This window comes from Alosa sapidissima, chromosome 14, assembly GCF_018492685.1.
Source record: "Alosa sapidissima isolate fAloSap1 chromosome 14, fAloSap1.pri, whole genome shotgun sequence".
Lineage (NCBI taxonomy): Eukaryota > Metazoa > Chordata > Actinopteri > Clupeiformes > Clupeidae > Alosa > Alosa sapidissima.
In genome coordinates this window covers 34350610-34373041 of record NC_055970.1, presented here as the reverse complement: position 1 = coordinate 34373041, position 22432 = coordinate 34350610, and the positions used below count along the sequence as shown (strand labels likewise).

Genomic DNA, 22432 nt, shown 5'->3' with positions numbered 1-22432 from the left:
AATGTGTCTGCTAAATTAATCAATGTAAGTATTTAGAGAACTCAACCAGCACTTAACTTGCCTGTTGAGTGAAAGAGGCTCTTTGTGCACATTAATTTGAACACTTGCCTGACTTCACATTATACACTGGGTGAAAAGGCTCTGAATCAGGGGATATACTGACCGGATATTTTTTATGACATGCAGCATATCAGGAGCATCTTTGATCATATCCTGAGTTTTTAAGAATCAGTGAAAATATTGATTTATTTTGACTCCTGATATGCCAATGAGATATCAGGGGTATGCATACCCAAATCACAAGTCACACACACCATTTCTGGATATCTTTGGGTAGGTCTCCACCCTTGGATAGGCTTAGGCTATCATATTAGATAGCCTAGGCCCAAGATCTGCCTAATTAAGTCACGCATGCCCTACGCCCAAAACGTACCATAAAACATCACTGATAGGCTATTTGCTGTTTGATTTCTATCTAATTTCGGGACATTCAAAAATAGACTATTTACAGTATAAAGACTACCTTTTCCAGGTCAAGGCTAGCCTACTTACCTAATTATTTTGGTTATGGTTCAATTTCAATGATATCTTTGAGATTTTATAGTTGCTATAGTCTGTAGGTCTAGCCTACTTTTTATGTATAATATGCATGAGATCTGTTGGAGGAATAAAGTCCACATTTTAAATTATCTGCTTTCCCCTTGTCCCCAATGCTGTCTGCCAAAACGAATTCGGTTCAGCTGGAGTTGCCACATAACAACAATACAAAGTTAAATTTAACAGTAGCCTAAACAATTTGAAGTAGGCCTACATTAAGAAGAATAGCAATAATAAACAACAATTCAATCAATAGCCTATAATGAAAATAAATACATACTATATGCTACAAACCATAACACATAAGAAAGGCTTATTAAACTTGTTAAAGTTGAGCATCTATAATTTCATACTATTTTAACATTACAAGCTTCCTTGTGGGCCAACACAATGGATCAATCATGTTGTAACTTGTCTATAAAACGTGGATGACTGATAAACCAATGTTGATTTAATTAAGGAACAAGGCTTCAAATGAAATTGACGTCAAACTATATGAGAACCAATAATGTTTATAATCAGAATAGTAGTAATAGCCCACTTGGCTACTATGTTTTGACACTTCTACAAAATCAGTTTGGTAGTCATTTTAATGTAACTAAAATATGCAGGCCTAATAATTTCCACGATTTCCTATGCTTTGCCTCTCGATAAGCGCATGCGCACACACAGCATACCCATCCCCCACCCCTGACTGACTTTTCAACGAACTCCTTGGTGGTGACTTCAACCGTCACTTTTCTGTCATGCATCTGACTGCAAGCTGTACAAACTCTGCCGTCATCATATCCAAGGTAAGAACTACAGTACTTTTGTATGCCAATTGAAAACTGGAATTAATTAGGAAAATACTGTTTTTAGCATTAATGTTAACCAAAACCGTTTGTTAACCGTCATGTTAGAATCAGCTAACGTTTGCTAGCTTGCGAGCTAACATTGCTAACGTTAGCTGCTAGCTGTTAATGTTAACTTTTCCAATAACTAACTTTACCATTGTGTGGAATATCTGGAATGGTAGTAATATCATATTCAACAATAAGTCTGTCTGAGATTTCGTTATGGATGTAAAGTTTTAGTTTGAATGAAATGGCCAAGGCTATCAGGTACGAGTAGGTTAGCTAACCTAGCTATAACTTCTAGAAGCTACATTTATAGTGGCTGCTAATGACTATGCAGGCTAACGTGAACAGGGGGTTGACGTACCTCAATATGATGCTGACAAGTGAAGGGATCTTTAGTTTGTGAAGGGTAACGTATAGTGTTATATTAAGCCATCCTTACACCAGAAGACTTGACCAGATTTGGGTAAGATTATTGAAAGATTGTAGTCTTTTGAGTAAAGCTTGAAAGCCAAATCTTGTCAAAGGTTTCTGATGTATGGGTAGCATTAGGCAAAATGTTCTTCATTTCATAGCCCTTATTTGGTTGTACCTGACTTGTGCCAAGGCATGTGTTTATTTAAGATGCATGTGAGGGCATTAGTGCTTCAGTGATAGTCTTTTCACGTTATGTGTAAGCTTATTTTGCAATTTATTAATCTTAATTTCCCTCTGTTCTCTGTTTGCAGGCAGTGAGTTCTGAGGACTGCTTCCCTGAGAACACTGAGTGCATTCTGGAATATTCCAAATGTGTGCCACTTCCATACAAAAGAAGTTTCAATCCCGCAAGAGAGTTCACTCACCAGGTAGAGACAGACAGACACACACGTAGAATAGCAAATAACATTATAATGTGTGTGCATGTATTTGTGTCTGTTGCTGTGTTTAGTTTATCCCCTTTTTTCATGTGTCTGTTGTTATGACTGTAGTGGGCTCCATCAACAGACCAGGGCAAAGTCGGTCTGTCCTGCTACTACTACATGCTACTTGACTATGTCTGGAAGCCATGGCTGCTGCCCTCAACATGCTGTAAGTGTTTGTGTGTTTTGAATGAGGGCTATGTCACTGTGTACACTCTAATTTGTTTGACAAATGTGCAATGTAATGCATTAATACAGGAACTAATCATCATTATTGTCGTTTTTAATAATAGTCTTGAATTTTGAAGTTTAGCCATGTTTACCATTATGTTGGTGGTAATGTAAATAATGTGTTGAATATATGCCAAACTGAGCATAATCATAATTTAGTTAAATCTTATTTTCTATTTACAGAAACTGAAACCCTGACAAATAAACTGATACCAATAATTAACATTGATGGTGATGGTGGCAAGGATGCCTTCATAAGGTAATTATCATTTTTGTTTGAACACCTGATTGACTTACCAACTTATTTTTTAATGTTTGATTTTTATCTTAATCAACAATAACATAATGTATAGCAATTTATGTTTTATTTTTTTTTAGGTGCCATTCAGCAAGTCCCAGCCTGGAGCCAGAGGCTGGCACTGCACGTCAGATGGGGGAGGATCTATGCATCAGAAAGGTGGTTGAAGCAAGAAGGAAAGAGCTTCTGCAGACAGTGTTGCAATTAGGTATGATACTTTTGGAAATTTTGGTATGGAAAGTATCATACCTATCACTTTTTGATAGGTATGATACTTTTGGAAATTGATCTTAATGCCTTAATTAAAAAAATTAGGAAAAATCCAACCTTTAATGACAGCAATTTTCTTTGTGAATGAATAATGTATCGTAAATAAATAAGTGTTCCTTAAAGGTTGGATTTTCTCATTTTTTTTTATTAAGGCATTAAGATCAGATGCTTTTTAAATGTATGTGTATGCTAAGGTTATATAAACTTATGAGCACAACTGCAATACATATCTCCATTACTTCTAACTATTGCACCTGACGTCTAGGCTGCTATTGTGGGTTTGCTTTTATTTGTCACACAAGCTGAGTTAGTTATATTCACGGACAGGGTCAATTGTAACATATACTTTCTTTCTCTTTTTACAGACACCTGACTTTTACTGCCAAAGGGACCATCAGAGCACCTCTCCCTACCATCTATACCAGAAGAGTATGGACAAGGGCCCAAAATGTTTTAAAGGACGTTGCACGCCCAGACCATGGACTGTTTAAACCACTGTGGTCAAGCAGAAGTCTCTGTTCTCACTCGAGGCAGGTCATTGAAAGGGGGCGAGTGTCACTGCGTAAGCCCCCTACTGCAGGCGAGAAAGCCATGTTGATTTGAATATTGATTGATAAATACAATAAAGGCCATGTAACAAATTTTATTGCCTGTCGTACAGTATATGAATTTTCATGGTAAAGTAAAATAAGTCATTGGGATTTAGCAGGTGTAAGTAAATAATGTAATTAAGTGTATGTAAAATTAATGTGAAATATTATTTAAGTTAAAGATGCACAATAAGCTCAGTGATGGTTATGTACTATCTCACATTTAAAACCATTACATAAATCACCATATATAAATCACATGATTAATTTTAAAAATAAAGGCATAAAGCCTATCGAAAAGCAAATAAAGGCATACACATAAATGCCTGCAAAATTAGCTGTGTCTGGCAGTATATGGGCTGTATATGCGTAGTCCCATGTTTGACATATCAGGGGGTATATGGGAACAAGAACAAGAGGTGTCCGGGGTCATATAAGTAGCTAATACTTGAAACATGGATCATATCAGGTGAGAATATGAAGTCTGAATATCTTGCATGTCGTCGCAGTCCCATTCAGGACTTTTGATATGCTCCTGATATGGCAATTGGCACTAAAATATCAGGAGCATATCAATCAATATATTTCCTGATATTACACATATCAGGAAATATATCACTATGAATATTCCCTGATTCAGAGCCTTTTCACCCAGTGATATGTTAGGCCTATTCCATATATTCACATTACAGGTTAGGCCTATTCCATATATTCACATTACATGTTAGGCCTATTCCATATATTCACATTACATGTTAGGCCTATTCCATATATTCTATTTTCAAATCCCAAATGTGACATTATACTATCACTGCCTGCCTGGTCTCTAGCTTTGAATGAATGCAATGTTGACATAGGATCAATCAATATCTAAAAGTTTGTTGTCAAGCGACACAAATTTGGTGTTTTGCAAACTTTGCAGCTTCAACTTGTGTATGGTGGTGATTCGCATTGTTTCTAGATTTGTATGCAGAGTGAACAGATGCATATTACCAGTAATTAATCACAAATAACTTTATCATAGAAACCCAATTTTCACTGTATTTTGGCCCTGGCACAAAGACCAGCTAATATAATTTGTTTTCATGTTTTCTTGTGTTATCAATGGTTACCCACAAAGACACCTGTACTGCTGAAATGCTTGTTATTGTTCTTAAGTACACGTGAAACAAACAAACATATAAATCCAAAAGTACTAAAGCAACAAAATTTATGAAGCACAAAATTAATGTTACTACCAAGACGTTTGGTCACAACTGTATATCAATCACGATGTGATTACTAGTAGTGAAGAATTCTGCAAAGCTATCTGCACTCATGGAATGCCTCGTCCTATCAAAAATGAATACATTGTTACATGGCCTAAGTCAGCTGGCACTTATTGAGGGGTTACAAGTTACACTTACGTGTGTTGATCTTCTGGAGAGATATGTGTTTCTCCAGTTGTCTGCGTAGTCGTACTTCTGCACCGTATTTACCATGAGTTCCATTATCCACCAGGATAAAATGTGAGTGGCTGTTGTTTAAGACTGAGAGCTTACTCAGTGGGTTTGACATTGTTTGGTATGGGCGAGTAACCTATACAAACACAAAAAAGACCATACTGTAGATGATAATATTTGTGGACTCATTAGAAAATGTGAATTAAAAACATAGATGTAGTACTGCAAAAGTAACAGGCCTTACTTACGAAGGGTGTTCAGTCTGCATTCTTCTAATCTATGTCTAAGCCTTAAACACTTGTTGGTAACACTTTATTTGAAGGCTGGTATTTAAGACTGAAATGACACTGTCATAACCATGACATGACACCAGTCATGAACATTCATATGGCACAAGTGAGAGTGGCATTGGTAGCAGATATCGCCATGGCTGTGATTTGGCTGTAAGCATGAGGCCACACACATCCTCTATTCAAGAGATTGATTAGTTTTGATTTACCTTCCCTCAGTTTTAGCCAGTGCTTGGAATGCAATGTTGTGTTATGTGCTGTTATTATGCCTCACTGTGAGGTGTATTTTCTCTGTTGAGCTTTCTTATGTTCAGAATATGGGCTTTGTGTTTTAAAGGGAAGAGAATTCTGTAGTAAGCAGTAAGATAATTATTTGTAAATCTTGGAAACACCCTTCAGATCAGTCATCTATTTGAACATGTTACACAACAGGTAATTGAAATACACTTAAACAATTGCAGGAAGTCCTGCCATTCATAGAAACCATTGTTGTGTAAGAAATTATCAAATCCAAAGAGGACGTATCCAATAGTAAACAAAAAGTTGTTTGTTAAGTCAAATGGTCTTGTGATCTTGGTTGTGTTTGCATAAATCACGATTGATTGTATCCCATCCCAGAAAGGACTACCCTTACAGAAATATTAATGTTTCTGGTGAACGGTTACCACAAATTTGTGGCAAGGTCATACAGTATTTTCACATGCAAATTTGAAAATGTTAAAAACAGTTGTGGTTAACTTTCGGCAATGTTGATTTGCAGCAATATCATTAGGTTTATCACTAGAAGTTTGCCATTATTGGGTAAGTGTGGTGGCAAATCCCTGGCGAACACATTTTCCACTAGTGGTAGGCTAAACTTCTCATTGTTTCCAGAAGTTTCCAGAAGTTTGCCTCTAGCAGCCAACATTGGCAACTTCTGGCAATATTTTCTAGTGAACTTATTTATTTCCCACAATTCACCGACAAGTTTGCTGCAAATGTGCCGTAAAAAATACTTTTTGTAAAGGTAAAAACTGCAAATAAGTCAACTACAAGCAAAATGGATCGGTATCACAGGGCTGTAAATAAAAGTAATAGTCATAGAGATTAACAAAATGCTACTAGCAAGCAATAATGAATTCATCTGTCAGTTTTATTATTGTATCATATCATTCCTCGTTACTACTGCACAACTCAAAATAAAATGTAAAAACATCTTTAAAATGCTATTCAGTATGTAAGTGTTTGGAACCCACCTTCTTCAACATTTTATAAAACATGAAACACATAAATATGTACACAGTGTGAAACACAGTAGCAGACTTACATCTCGACCAATGAGGTCCTCCTTGTTTTCCACAATTCCCCAGGGAGCAATTCCAATGGCACACACTTTCCCCCTAGATTTAGAGGAGTGCTCTTTCAGTGCATCTCCCACATGGCGCATCACACCTGCAAAAAAGACAACCAAGTGTAACGGAGGCAAACTGAGCTAGCATGCTGGTTGCGCGTAAATCCTCACACCCCTAATCTTAAGAACACTTCTAACCGCTGAGTTGGAAGCCTGGGCTTTTAGCTCAGTGGTTAGCCTGTTCGACTCCCATGCCAGTGTGTGTTGAGGTGGCGGGTTCGAGGGCCGTGAGCGCCGGACGAACCAACTTCTGTTACAGTGCTGCTGTAGACCCGGATCATGGGAGTGTGAATTTAGGGAGGTGAGTCTAATGGAGGCGAATTGAGCTAGCATGCTACAGTAGTTGCGCATGTAAATCCTCACACCCCTAACCTTAAGAACACTTCTAACCACTGAGCCTAAGATATTATAATAAAAATATATTTTTATTAGATTAAAGTCGACATGATATTTCAACATTATTTTTGAAATTTTGAGTTTAATGTCAACATGTTGACTTTAATCTCAACATGTTGACTTTAATCTCATCTTGGCAATTTTTTTTTTTTTCTTAATGTGTGGCCCTAATACTACGTCGTAGTTTGGCTAGCATGCAGTAGCCTGAAAGGTTGTGGGTTCAATTCCTCGCTTCCACCCTTGTAACCTTGTTGTACCCTTCAGCAAGGCACTTAACCCCAAATTGCTCTGGCAACAATGACCCAGGGGGTCTAAAAAAATTAATTTGTGGAAAAGTTCATTTCTCCCCCTAATTTATTTTAAAAAGTGAATATTTCATATATTCTAGATTCCTATGACTGCAGCCAGTAACAGAGTTGATAAATAATTAAGAGAGCCAATGAGTTGATGAATAAATTATCTACTATTAGTGTATCCACAACATTTTGTTCAACTTAATGAGAGAAAGAGCTTAACATACGAGAAGGAATACTCAATAAATCAGTGTAGCTAGGACATTTATGGTGTGGCTTCCGTAGCTAGTAAATCATGCTTGCAGTGAGGGGGGAGCTTGACGTCTAATAAGGGTAGGATGATTTCCACAAAAAATTCCCATTTCTTCTTGAAATAAATAAATCTGAGAAATAAATCTGAGAATGTTTATCGGACATGCTTGGTTTTTACTGCAGGTAGGCTACGTTAATCTTATACAAGTTATATCAATAGCCTAGGACGTTGGTAAAATAATGTTACCGTTAGCATTGGTTGAGTGATGGAGGCCAATTTGATTATTGATGTATTTGTAGAAAACCATAAATGCGGTTATAGGCTACCAAGCAAATTGATAACAGCACTAATTGTATCTTTTGACTGTCATCTCATTCTCTTCTGACCATAACCTAGGCTACTAACAGGAGCTAAGTGAGTTAGCCACAACATCTTCGCTAACGTGATGGATGATAAGATAACCTGTCTATGATGCATCCTAAACACCGGGCTGGGACATTTCTGCTCAAAGTCTCAAAAATCATCTGAGTTAACGTTCATTCCCAAACACCCACTAGGCTACTTCAATCCTCTATTTTCAAAGGTGATTCAAGTAAGGAAGAGCATGGTTCAAAGTAAAGTAGCTAGGACTGAAACTACATAAATTCGTCAAAGTGAATAATTTGTCAACTCGCTGCAATGTAGATTTATTAACGCACCCGTGATGATCTACATCTCCATTTAAACCAAATGTTTTAGAGCGTACGTTGAGAGATGTATCCAGGGCAGGGGTGTACCTACACATATTTGTTGCACGTGCTACAAAAATCATTCTCGATGGATGATTTAGTAGGCTACCAACGTTACACCGGTCCGATACAGTTTTGCCTATGGCTATACCGTGAGACTGAGACGCTTTTTGTTTGTTCGAAGTGCATGTTTAGGGTGTGAGAGGGGAGTCGATGTGCTTTGATTCCAGCTTGGTAGTTGTAGTCTATGCGATTAAAAAGCATGTGTGTGTGAAGTATCCAAACAATGATAACACTTTCATTATGGCTGCTTTAGCCACAGACCTTCAGCTACTGTAAAGTGGGTCCCTTTTAGAAGTGTCCACTTCATTTGCGCTTTCCGTGATTCACGCAGCTGAAATGTATTATACTGATATACTTATAATGCAAAACTATGAACTTTTCGCCAAGAGGTGGCAGCTTAAGTCCGCTTGATACTGTAAGCCATTGGTTCCCAAAGGAGATTTTATTTGGGTCGCCAGCATAGCCTAGTGACAATTTATGTTATGTAATAGGCCTAGCATAGGGCCTACCTTATATTATAGTTTGTTAACAGTCACGGTTTTGTCATAACTCCCTCTATGCATTTTTGCATTTAGAATAGATCTGAAACTGTCGGACACGTCGCAGAGGGGGCGCCAGTGCGTGGATATCTCAATCGCAAAATTAAACAATATTTCTATCGGGCGCCTACCATAGACTAGGCTGGGTGAACCCAGCCTGATCTGCCGGCGATTTCTTTTTCGATTTCTTTAAAGATTGAGCTTGGTTTGGCGAAAGCCAGACTAACCATGGACCTCACAGTTGCAAAATGCAAGGGAACATGAATCAGCCTATATTTGCACAAACAATAACGGACAGCAGCTCTTCTTCAACTTGGCCCGTTAAAATGTGTATGAACAATCTAGCGACGTTTGTTTTATAACGATACCTACAATTTTTTTGGCAAGTGCTACAAATCACCTTTGCAGCGCCAGTAGGCTACTTTCTGTGCGGCGCGCAAACACACATGCCAAACAAGCATACACAAAAGCTTCAAGAGTGGGGGATGGAGTAGAAGATGGAGACTTATTGATTAATGTGATTTATTTTCGCGGAATGGATGTACAGGACTGAGTGGCGGTCATATTTTGTACCACTATGCGGTACATCTAGTTAATGATGTAATGATGAATAAAAGTTTACATTTGCAGGAGAATGTCTGTAATGTCAAATATTTTTGTACCCCATGCCAACTTTACATTAAGAGTGAAAGAGATAAGAAGGGGGTACCTGTGCTAATGCCTCCAGTGAAGATCCAGGCTCCTGTAGTGACAGCTGCTTTGATCAAACCTTTGCCAAAAACCTGTTTAAGTTTGGGCTGTAGATCAAAGTTTTGCAGACCTCCATGCACTGAGATGAGAAGAGTTGGGAGTTCCAACTGCCACTCATGAACCATCAGATGAAGCAGTGCATCTGCCTTGGTGTCATAGGAGACACGTGTATACTACAATTGGGTAAACACACACACACACAGAGCCACACATGATTGATTCAAAGCCAGATCCATAAAGAGAGATTTTCTTACTTTTATAGTGTATATAACAAATAGATGTAAGACGTGAAGATAGAGGCCAAGCATCAACAATATTGTATGTGATTAATTTAGATTAATTAATCACAGAGTATGTAATTATTGGGGGCCAAGTTGCGAAGGCACATTGTGTTTCTACATATTCTCATATCTCAGGAACTCATGTATCAAAACCAAACTTAATACATTTTCAATTTCCTTTAAAGTTTATGTCCCAGTTCCCCAAAAGCATCTTAAGCCTAAGAGCGTCGTAAATAATGTCCCCATTCTTTATTGTGTTTACCTGTGATGAATCAGAAAATTATTGCATGGTGCAACAATCTAATCTTAAATAATTACAATTATTTATGTCTGTGTGTGGTATATAACCTACTTGGGTTGCTTACATGCAGATGTCAAAGTGTTTCTATTTTCGTATTGATGTGAATTAATGTGTAGATCCGAAGTTTAAACTGTAGGCCTATAGCTGTGACGTGCAGTCACCTGACATCACCATCAAATCAGAGGATATTTCAGAACTATTAACGTGGAGAGCTCCCCTTAAGAGCATCTTAGAGCAGTGCACGCGCGTTCACGCTACGAGCATGTTCGAGAAACAGTCGGAAAAACCAAACGAACGATCGTAAGATGAATCGTAGAAAACCCTCTTAAGAGTGTGTCTCCATCATTATCGGGAAACTGGGCCCAGGGCAGTGGTTCGAATCCAGCAAAACCCTTCAGTGACGTTTAAAGCTTTGGACATCATCAAACCGTGCTTATGCCAATTTGATATAACCTTCAACACACTGAGTCGACTTTGGTGCCTCAGTGTCCAAACGTTCCATCACTAGCATTTGGGTCCCAACCTTTAAAAAGGAATTCCAGCATTTTTTCATATAAATCTCTGTTTCTCGAGGTCACTGTGTACTATAGGTACAAAAAAAACCTCAAAAACAATCGGTTTTACCTAGGTTGAGTTGTTGCAGTTGTTGCTTTTTTTCAGGCTATGTTTTCACTTCTGACAGCTCACAGGAAAAGTGACACTAGTAGTCACCTTTCTTGAAATAATTGAAAAGATTGAAATGTTAATAATATAATGGTGGAAAATTTTTAAAAGCTGAATTCTTGAAAGGCCTCTTGGTGCTTGACCTCATCATGCACTGCTGTCACACAAACCATGGCTTTGCTGCTATGACCTCCTCCTTGGAATTCGATTACACCATATGCATCTGTAGGTGAAGCCTGTGTATGTTTGGTCACTGACCACTTCTCCCCCTCCACTGTATCATCTTCATTCTTAACAGCTGAACCCGATAAGAGGCCCACATGCTGACTGGACAATCGACCACAGCAACATCTGGTTGAGGAAAGAGCAACAGACAAAAATATTTTACAATCATTCTCTCTTTTCACAATACGCAAACACACAGAGAAAGCAAGAGAGAGAGAGAGAGGCTGCGTTTACACTGGCATACCTTGATGTTCTTATTTTCTGCCCTATGAGATATCTGTGTTTGCATGTTTCACTAACTTGTATAACACTTGAGGCAATCCGCATGCACACCCAAGGAATTTTAGTCACTGAAATGAAAGCAAACAAACAGACGGCACTGCAAATGTACGAAATAAACTTGCATTAGAGTATTTCAGTGGCTAGTTGTATACTTTCATTTCCAAACTATCTTGAGAAGTCCGCAAAATAGGCTATTTTTTATTTTAAAGCGAAAAAGAAAGTAGAGAGGCTACGCCTTTACTGTCTTCCTAGATTCTCAAAGAAACTAGATGTACCGCAGAGCGGTACAAAATATGACCGCCGCCCAGTCCAGCCCATTTTTTCCACAAAAATAAATCACGCTGAAAGGCCTATATGATTTTAACTGTCTCACTAAATTGCATTATCCACACTCAATTCTCACTGGTATCTGCTAGACAACAAGTACCAAAACATGATTAGTTCATAGATTTCACATGTAAAATTCATTTTATACAACCCCACCTCCATCTTGCCTGTTCATAATTCTGAGAAATTCTTGAATTGTGTGCATGTGTGCATGTACATGTTTATGTTATGTGTGTGTGTGTGTGTGTGTGTGTGTGTGCGTGCATGCACATGAAATGGGTTAACATGACCCCTGGAGGCAAACATACGGAAAAAAATGGTCATCCTAGGCCCTACAGTTCTCAAGATATTCACAGAGAACTGTGTCTGCCCTACCCTCCTTTCGGGGGGTCCAGTCCAGTGGGGGGGCTACAGATCAAAACGAAAAACGATGGTTCCATGCTATACATGTGGGGTTACATGCCCGCCAAGTTTTGTGTACCCCGGTCTTTCAGTGTCCCGGGAATCCTTGTTGGTGTACGTCACTAAATGTACACATAAATTATTTTATTGTAAGGCCCCCCATGAACGAAAGTACACAAAACTTGGCATGCATTCGGAGGGTGTCATAATGATCCTACACTTTTAATTTTGTGCAGTTTGTCAGCCAGAGATATTGTGATGAAAACACCTTATTTTTTGCTTTTTAATTTTTAACTAGGTGGCGCTATACATGAAATAAGTGGTAATGGGATGGGTTGACATGCCCCCTTAAGACCAACATACATAAAAAAGGTGGACCTCCTAGGCCCTACGGTTCTTGAGATATTTACAGAAAACTGTCTCCGGCCACCTACAGGCCAGTTGGTGTATAGTAACATAAATTAATTTATTGTGTGGCCCCCCATGAACGGAATTCCACAAAACTTGGCGGTGCATACAGAGGGTGTCATAATGATCCTACACTTCCAATTTTGTGCAGTTTTGACTATGTTAGGTCACAGATACCTGCGATTACAACACCTCATTTTTACTTTTTTGTGTTTAACTAGGTGGCGCTATACATGAAATGAGTGGTTATGGAATGGGTTGACATGGCCCCTTGAGATCAACATACAAAAAAAAAACGGTCCTCCTAAACCCTACGGTTCTCGAGATATTCACAGAAAACTGTGTCTGCCCTACCCTCCTTTCGGGAGGTCCAGTCCAGCGGGGGGCTACAGATCAAAACGAAAAACAATGGTTCCATGCTATCCATGTGGGGTTACATGCCCACCAAGTTTCGTGTACCCCGGTCTTTCAGTGTCCCGGGAATCCTTGACGGAAATTTGGGCATGCGAAAAAACTTCGCTGCGCGGCGGTCATAATAATGAGTGGATTTAGGCAACTCTGAGTTCATTCTTTCATTCATTCATTGCAGCTCTACTTTACTCTTTTGACTTGTAGTGGCACTTAACAGTATATTCCTCCATTACCGAAATGCATTCATTGCAAAGTAAACACCTGGGTTTATTAGGCTGTGTAAACAATACTTGTCAGTCCATTCTGACTGGAACTGCCGTTTAGGCTTTAACATTATGGTTACTGCTGCCAACATGGGAATTCCTGTGTAGGTTATACTGTAGGTGCGTCCGTAAATTGGCATTCCGAGTGCTCTGAGCACTGAAACTTTTTAACAGTGTTATTCTATTTTCAGTGTGTCCAATTGAATTCACCAACGCACCCTAAGCCTATTATATCTGACAGTCCAGTGATAGACGTGAGCCGGGCAACATTGTTTACTTTTGCAGTCAATTTTGCTGTCGTTTTATTTGATTGATGTATTCACAACACACCACATGATTGGCAGAATGTATTCACATGTCAACTTCTTTGCTGCGGAAGGGGCGAGATATGTGTAGACAACTGCCATATTTGCGTTACAAACTAACCCCATGTATTTCTATGGAGGATTTTTGAGTGCTGTATCTCCTCATTACAAAGTCTCTGCTTGAGCTAGGTAAAACTGATTGTTTTTGTTTTGTTTCGTACCGACAGTACTCGTTGACCTCAAGAAATGGAGATCTATGTGAAAACTCGCCGGATTTCTCCTTTAAACTTAAACAGCTGCCTGTTGGATGGGTAAAATAGTCATCTTTGGGTCTGTGTCTGGATAATAATAATAATAATAACTAGAAAAGCATTTCCTGAAGGAAATACAGTGCATGAAAATGCAAAAATATGATGTAAAATATCATACAGAGTAAAAACAAACTATATTGGTTGCTAAGTAGATGAGGTTTAATATAGTTGGAATGACTGAACAGTTAAATAGGTGGATAGTTTAAATGGTTCAATTATTGAGGTAGATAGTTGACGATAACTGACAGTTGGAATGGCTCTAATGTTTGCTAGCAGTTATGCTAACTATGTTAACAAAGATAATAATATTAACAAAGTTACTATGCTAACTAGCATGTTAACATGCTAGCATGCTAACTATGCTAACCACGTTACTTAACTAACTTAGCTAATCGTTTTTAGCAGTTATGCTAAAAATGCTAACTAGCATGCTAATTATGCTAACCACATTACTTAGCTAACTTAGCTAATCATTTTTAGCAGTTTTGCTAAAAATGCTAACTAGCATGCTAACATGCTAACTATGCTAACCATGTGACTTAGCTAACTTAGCTAATCATTTTTAACAGTTTTGCTAAAAATGCTAACTAGCATGCTAACATGCTAGCATGCTAACTATGCTAACCATGTGAGTTAGCTAACTTAGCTAATCATTTTTAGCAGTTTTGCTAAAAATGCTAACTAGCATGCTAACATGCTAGCATGCTAACTATGCTAACCATGTGAGTTAGCTAACTTAGCTAATCATTTTAAGCAGTTTTGCTAAAAATGCTAATTAGCATGCTAACTATGCTAGCATGCTAACTATGCTAGCATGCTAACTATGCTAACCATGCTACTTAACTTAGCTAACTAGCTACAGTGGGTAGGAGTCATAGTTGATGACAAGTAACAGTTACAATGGCTGAACAGTTAAAAAGTTCAGTAGTTTAAAGGGTTAAATTGTTTAACAGTAAAATATTATAGTGAGGACTTTTATTTTGAAACAGTTTTTGGCAGAGGAAGCAGTTGAACAGGATGTGTAGTCTTAATAGGGCCAGTTTGTATGCTTAAAGCCTGAGACTGGCAGTTGGTCCAGGTGGCCCGAACACCTGCCATAGGATTCTAATTGCTTAACGGCTCTATTGTGATGTCATCAGCCCATGTTAAGTCTATGGGGAAATTTTGACTAGTTTTTAATTAATAGTTTAAAAAGTATAAAAGTTACAAAGCTGAAAAATACATAGCACCCATGTCCCAAGTAAGACCTACGTAACATAGTTTGAATGAAGTTTCTACGTTAAACGGTTGAAGCTGCATTAAACGCGTTAGAAGAAGAAGAAGAACTAGAAAAGCATTTCCTGAAGGAAATACAGTGCATGAAAATGCAAAAAATATGATGTCAAATATCATACAAAGTAAAAACAAACTATATTGGTTGCTAGGTAGATGAGGTTTAATATAGTTGGAATGACTGAACAGTTAAATAGGTGGATATTTTATATAGGTAAATTATTTACTTGGTAGATAAGGTTTAATATAGTTGGAATGATTGAACGGTTAAATAAGTGGATAGTTAAAATGGTTAAATTATTTAGGTAGATAACTGACACTTGGAATGGCTCTAATGTTTGCTAGCAGTTATGCTAACTATGTTAAGAAAGATAATAATGTTAACCAAGTTACTATGCTAACTAGCATGCTAACAATGTTAAAATGCTAAGTATGCTAACCATGTGACTTAGCTAACTTAGCTAATCATTTTTAGCAGTTATGCTAACTAACATGCTAACTATGCTAACCATGTGACTTAGCTAACTTAGCTAATCATTTTTAGCAGTTTTGCTAAAAATGCTAACTAGCATGCTAGCATGCTAACTTTGCTAACCATGTGACTTAGCTAACTTAGCTAATCATTTTTAGCAGTTTTGCTAAAATGCTAACTAGCATGCTAACATGCTAGCATGCTAACTATGCTAACCATGTGACTTAGCTAACTTAGCTAATCATTTTTAGCAGTTTTGCTAAAAATGCTAACTAGCATGCTAACATGCTAGCATGCTAACTATGCTAACCATGTTACTTAGCTAACTTAGCTAACTAGCTACAGTGGGTAGGTAGGTAGTCATAGTTGATGACAAGTAACAGTTACAATGGCTGAACAGTTAAAAAGTTCAGTAGTTTAAAGGGTTAAATTGTTTAACAGTAAAATATTATAGTGAGGACTTTTATTTTGAAACAGTTTTTGGCAGAGGAAGCAGTTGAACAGGATGTGTAGTCTTAATAGGGCCAGTTTGTATGCTTAAAGCCTGAGACTGGCAGTTGGTCCAGGTGGCCCGAACACCTGCCATAGGATTCTAATTGCTTAACGGCTCTATTGTGATGTCATCAGCCCATGTTAAGTCTATGGGGAAATTTTGACTAGTTTTTAATTAATAGTTTAAAAAGTATAAAAGTTACAAAGCTGAAAAATACATAGCACCCATGTCCCAAGTAAGACCTACGTAACATAGTTTGAATGAAGTTTCTACGTTAAACGGTTGAAGCTGCATTAAGTGCGTTAGAAGAAGAATAATAATAAAATGCCTTGGAAGAACAGTACAGTGCATTTTCATGCACTGTAATAAAATGCCTTGGAAGAACAGTACAGTGCATTTTCATGCACTGTAATAAGAAGAAGCCTAGGAAGAACAGTACAGTGCATTTTCATGCACTGTAATAAGAATAAGAAGAAGCCTAGGAAGAACAGTACAGTGCATTTTCATGCACTGTAATAAGAAGAAGCCTAGGAAGAACAGTACAGTGCATTTTCATGCACTGTAATAAAATGCCTTGGAAGAACAGTACAGTGCATTTTCATGCACTGTAATAATAATACACTTTATTTGTATAGCACCTTTCATACACAGAATGCAGCTCAAAGTGCTTTACATTTGGAACATGTAACACAATAATAAAAATCAGTATTTCTTCTTTGTTGTTGTGGCTGTTTATGATCCAATCAGCAACATATCAGAAATACTTAGTAGAGTATATAAGCTTTGCTAACAAATGTGACTTAAAAAAGCTTAGGCCCCATTGATGTGGACGCTTATGTGGTTAGCCTTAGTATTAGTATGTGTTGTGATTATATGACTTTATATACAAACGTTTAAGGAACACAACAACCAGAAGACTGGCAGCCTTAACACTTATTGGTTGTGAATTTCATGTATGATGAAAATGATTTCAGAGATGTTGCAGGGACTGGATATCTTGTAGTTGGTTCAAGAATAGTCCATTTGAATTTTAAAAATGGCTTGTATATTCAGAGGGTTCAGGTTATTCAGTGCTATTGTAGCCAACCGACAGCAGTTTTACCTGTCAGTCGGTAAAAGTTCTATTTTTGTGACCTAACCATTATATCTCTATGCACACAAAACACATAACATTACCCTGTATGTGTGGTTTACCTGTTGGGGTCTTTGCTGGGAAGAATGTAAATACACTCTCTCTTCTGAAATGTCTTCTCAACCCAGGCCTTTTGACTCTAAGGGAGAAAACAGATAAAAGGGTCAGACATTAGCATTTGTGTAGCGCCATATATGGGAGACCTTCATTTGTGCATTTTAAGGAATGGATGTCAAATAAATGGACTAAGGCATGGATGTCAAATAAAGCACATATAAACAGTTTTTTTAATTACTATTTTAATTATCACTTACAAGAGATAGAATCAGATAAAAGCTGTTTTCTAAAGAACGTTTGATTCAAGTTCAGCGTATGTTGCAAATTATTTGTTTCTCAGCAAAAGCCACGATGAAACAGTAACAAATAAATGTAAAAATGTATTGATCGTGGAGTTGTATAATAAGCGGGATAATGTATAGAACGCCGGTCATTATCGGGAAAATAAGACCCTTCAGGGCGACGCAAGACCCCTCCTGCTGGCAGGTTGGGGTCCGGTTCACTCTGTCGGGACTTCATTTCCCGATAATGGCTGGCGTTCTATACGGTACATTATCCCTTACTTAACAATAAATAATTTAGTAGAATTTTAACATTAATGATAAATGACACATAGAGCCAGTGTTAAATAGTTTCTCTCGTCATTTATGGTTAGGATGCAAAGAGTAGGCCTACAGTGCTGGAGAAAACAAATGCAGTGATTAGTTTCACCCTGCTGAGAAGACCTGTGCTGTAACAGCACTGATATTTTCGCAGTGGCACAAGGCTGTAGTGATATTTTAACAACACTATTTTAACCCCTGGTTTTTATTCTGGAAGCTACTTTCCCTAACAAGCAAATCCTTCTTTCTACTTCTTTACTGCATTAATGACTATACAATATATGCTTCATGTTTTCATCTGCATCATGTGTTCATTTATAGCCTACTCTGTAGCTAGGTGCCATTTGCAATATTACAGTAAATGTTCCACAGGTATAGTCTACCATCGTTAGACTTGTTTAAGGTGTGTGTAGCTTTTGTTTTCTATTACTAAACTACACTTGCTCAGTTTGAAAATACTACAAGCACTGACACACCACCACATTCACTTTTATTTAAGGATTCAATATACTGAATTATCACATAATGACAATCACCTTTTTAACCCTGGAACTATGCAAAAGCCCTAAAGGATCCTGAGCACATGCTCCATTTATTTTACCTTTTTTTTGCCAAGCCTTTATTTACTTCTCAAAATATTGAAAGCATGATTAAGGTAGGAACTGACAAGAATTAAAAACATCATTATGCAAGTTTTTTGTTTTAAAGTCATGTTGATGGTAAGCTTAATAGGGAGAATTGTTTGCCTTCCGCAGCCATAGGCTACCAGTCTGTGGAGTCAAACCAACTTGCTCTCCCCGACCTAGAGAATCACAAATTGCTCTATAGCAGTTGTACAATAACCTACTATTTGTATTTAATTGTGTAATAGTGCCAGTTGACATGGCTCTTCAAAGATTATCTTTGCCTGTTTGTAAACAAATCCACATGTACCATGTCTAGGGGGAAGGGTGCAAAGTAACCATGAGTGGTATTTAAGACAGTTGTCTAAGATACAAATAGTCTAGGGGTAGCCCAGTAGCGAGAAAGCCCTGAAACTGCACTGGTTACCTTTAAAGGGATTAAACCTACTGTAAAGCAATATTTCCCCATGGCAGGGGAGAGTTGATGCAATCTCATGGAGGTGATCCTGGGCTGGGCTGTGTGCGTCCAACCATGTGCTTTTGTTTGTTTTGATCCTCCTTGTGTTCAGATCCCACCCTCACCTGTCAAACTCTTTGGCCATTTTGTTCTCATCTGTGTCTTGTTTGGCTTGTTCTGTTAATTATCGGCCCACCTGCTCTTTTTGTCCTAATGATTTGGCCTATTTATTCTGTGTTGTGTCAACCCCAGTTCAATTTGTCAGATAGTTCCAGGATTTTTAAAGCTCTTAATGGATTATTAGCCCTTTCTTACATCACAGAGCTTTTAACTCCCTACTCTGCCTCAAGGTCACTCAGGTCATCCTCTCAGCAACTCCTCACAATCCCACACGCACATCTTAAAACCAAAGGAGATAGGGCTTTCTCAGTAACTGTCACTAAACTTGACAATAGGAATAGCCTCCCTCCCCATGTCAAATCTTGCCAAACTATCTCCAGTTTTAAGTATAGTTTAAAAGCCCACCTTTTTACCCTTGCTTTTAGCTCTGTCTAAATAACTCTCTGGTAATCCTTACTGGTCCTATTTTTGGGGGCCAAGCAGCGAAACTGCAAACACCCATTGTGTTTCTACGTTTTCTTATTATTCTGCTTTCTTCCCGAATAGGAGTCTATGGCAGCCCATAGAACCGTCTGGTAAAAAGTTGTGAAATTTGGCACACTGATTGAGGACAGTCCCATGATTAATTTCACCAAGTTTCATGTCGGCACCTAGAGCGCTCTAGCGCCACCAACAGGCCAAAGTTGGACGTGCGTTCACGCACGTAACTTCTGACCTGTTGAACCGACTGTCAGAAATTAGGTATCGTTGGAATCCTTGGACCAAGCCGAGTTCAATGACGTCATTTTCCGCCATGATGGATTTTCTGCCATATTGGATTTTAGTGAAAGTGAAACTAAAACTTCACAGGTTACAAATTGTGTCCGATCGTCACCAAACTTGACACACATGATCTTCAGACTAAGCCTCAAAAAAGTTGTGGTGTTTTGTCTTCGGAACTAAAACCGTTCACCCGTAATATCCAATCGAAATTTGCGGCGAAGCTGCCAAACTGGAAGTGAGATCATATATCAGCAACCCTTGCATGTATCAAAGCCAAACTTTATAGATGGAGTGAGAACCCCATCAGGAGGACGCTGAAAAAATTTGGTGACCTTTGACCTCTAGGGGGCGCTGCAATTAAGAAACATGTCTTTTGGCCTGTAGTTGCAGTTGTGCTTAGAATTAAAACGCACTAGTGGTGTCTGGTGGAGTTCCTTAAGCTGACCCAGGTCAACTTGTGATGTCATCATAATTAATTCCGCCGCCATATTGGATTTAATCAAAAACACAAAAAAGTTTTCGCAGGTCACAAATTTCAGCTGATCCTCACCCTCAAATTGGCAGAGACCATCTTCAGACCATGCCTGATCAGTGCATTGCTTTTTGGAACAATTGACAGAAGCATTCACCTGTAACAGCCAATCGAAATTTGCGGCAAAGCCGCCAAACAGTAAGTGAGCTCATATCTCAGCAACGCTTTCATGTATCAAAACCAAACTTAGTACATGTACCTCGGACCCCATCGGGAGGATGCTCAAGAAATTTGGTGACCTTTGACCTCTAGGAGGCTCTGTAATTGACAAAAATTCATTTTGGCCAATAGTTGCTGATGTGCATTATTCTTCAATGGAAGTCAATGGCAGCCCATAGTTTCAAGTTTCATGCCGGCTCCTCTGTACACGTTCTAGCGCCACCAACAGGCCAAAGTTGGACGTGTGTTCACGGACGTAGGTTTTGACTCGTTGACCCGAATGTCAAAATGAGGTATCATTGGAATCCTTGGGCCAAGCCGAGGTCAACACACCCTATGACGTCAATTTTTGACCTTTATGTTTAAATCACAGCAAGTGTGATCATATCTCAGTCGATCTTTTATTTTTGATGTGAAACTGATGACAGCAAGTTCCATCCAGTTAATTCTAATGCCTGTGTGCAAGGTGTGGCGGGGTGGGGCGATTGCGGCAGTGGGCTGGCTGGGGGAGGGGGCAGCGACACTCAGCCCTGGTTCAGCCCCACAAAATCAGTTATGTTTTGATGTGAAACTTGACCTCGCAACTCACCCAATTTTGGATTGTTTGCCATGGAACTTGCTGTGACTGCTTGATGCTATATGTCTGAAGCAACCGCATAGCTACATGGCAAATCTGGCCTGCTGAACTGACTGCTTGGCCCCCTCACTGCTGCTTGCAGCTATATTTGAGGGCCAAGCAGCGAAGCTGCGAGGCAACCCATAGTGATTCTATGTGTTCTTATTATTATTATAACGAAACGCTCATTTGCAATTGAACCATACAGTAAAAAGTTGGGAAATTTGGCACATTGATTCGGTATAGTCATATGATTAATTTAACTAAGTTTCATGTCAAGTGCTCTAGCGCCCCCAATGTGTCAGATTTTGCATTACATCTATGCGCTTAAAGTTTCAACCATACAAATTGAGGTATACTTGGAATCCTTGGATGAGGCCGAACTCAACGCACCCCATGACGTCAATTTCCGCCACGTTGGATCTTCCGCCATATTGGATTTAATCAAAAACACTTAAAAGGAATCAAAGGTCATAAAGTTTGTCCGATTTTGACGAAACTTGTCACAGATGATCGTCAGACCATGACTCACAAACGCATTGCTTTTTGGAGCCATATTCAAAATCTGTCGCCTGTCATGACCAATCAAGTTTGGCGGCGAAGCTATTGAAAACTTGCTATTGGTGTCTGTTAATGTTAATGTTAATGTACTAGTGGTGTCTGTCAGAGGCCCTAAGGATGACAGATGTGATTTTGTGACATTAACATAATTGATCTGGCCGCCATATTGGATTTAATCAATGTAACTTAAAAGTTTTCACAGGTCACAAAGTTCATCCGATTTTCATGAAACTTGGCACAGATGATCTTCAGACCATGACTCAGAAAAGCATTGCCTTTTGGAGCCATATTGATAACCCGTCGCCCGTGGTAACCAATCAAGTTTGGTGGCGAAGCCGCAAAACAGGAAGTGAAGTGATATCTCAGCAAAGCTTTCGCGTATCAACACCAAACTCAGTACATGGTCTCAGGACCCAATTAGGAAGAAGCTCAATAAATTTGATGACTTTTGACCACTATGTGGCACTATTATCACAGAAAGGGGGCTCATATTTCAGCAATGCTTTCACGTATTGAAACCAAACTTA

General features: G+C 38.6%; 1 protein-coding gene and 1 long non-coding RNA gene across 2 annotated transcripts in view; one reads left to right on the top strand and one right to left on the bottom strand.

The window, feature by feature from the left end:
* LOC121681487 (transient receptor potential cation channel subfamily M member 1-like) overlaps positions 1-19300 on the bottom strand; it is a 196737-nt gene extending 177437 nt beyond the window's left edge. The window contains exons 1-5 of the mRNA XM_042061245.1: positions 19281-19300; positions 11284-11464; positions 9828-10041; positions 6763-6887; positions 5131-5302 (exon numbers count right to left, since the gene is read on the bottom strand). Coding sequence (XP_041917179.1) covers positions 5131-5302; positions 6763-6887; positions 9828-10041; positions 11284-11464; positions 19281-19300 — 712 coding nt within the window. The remainder of the gene's footprint in view (positions 1-5130; positions 5303-6762; positions 6888-9827; positions 10042-11283; positions 11465-19280) is intronic.
* LOC121681367 lies at positions 1247-3775 on the top strand. Its single transcript, XR_006022085.1, has 6 exons — positions 1247-1391; positions 2165-2281; positions 2405-2504; positions 2750-2825; positions 2945-3072; positions 3500-3775. It is a non-coding gene; the product is annotated as an uncharacterized LOC121681367 (long non-coding RNA).
* Positions 19301-22432: the final 3132 nt, after the last annotated feature.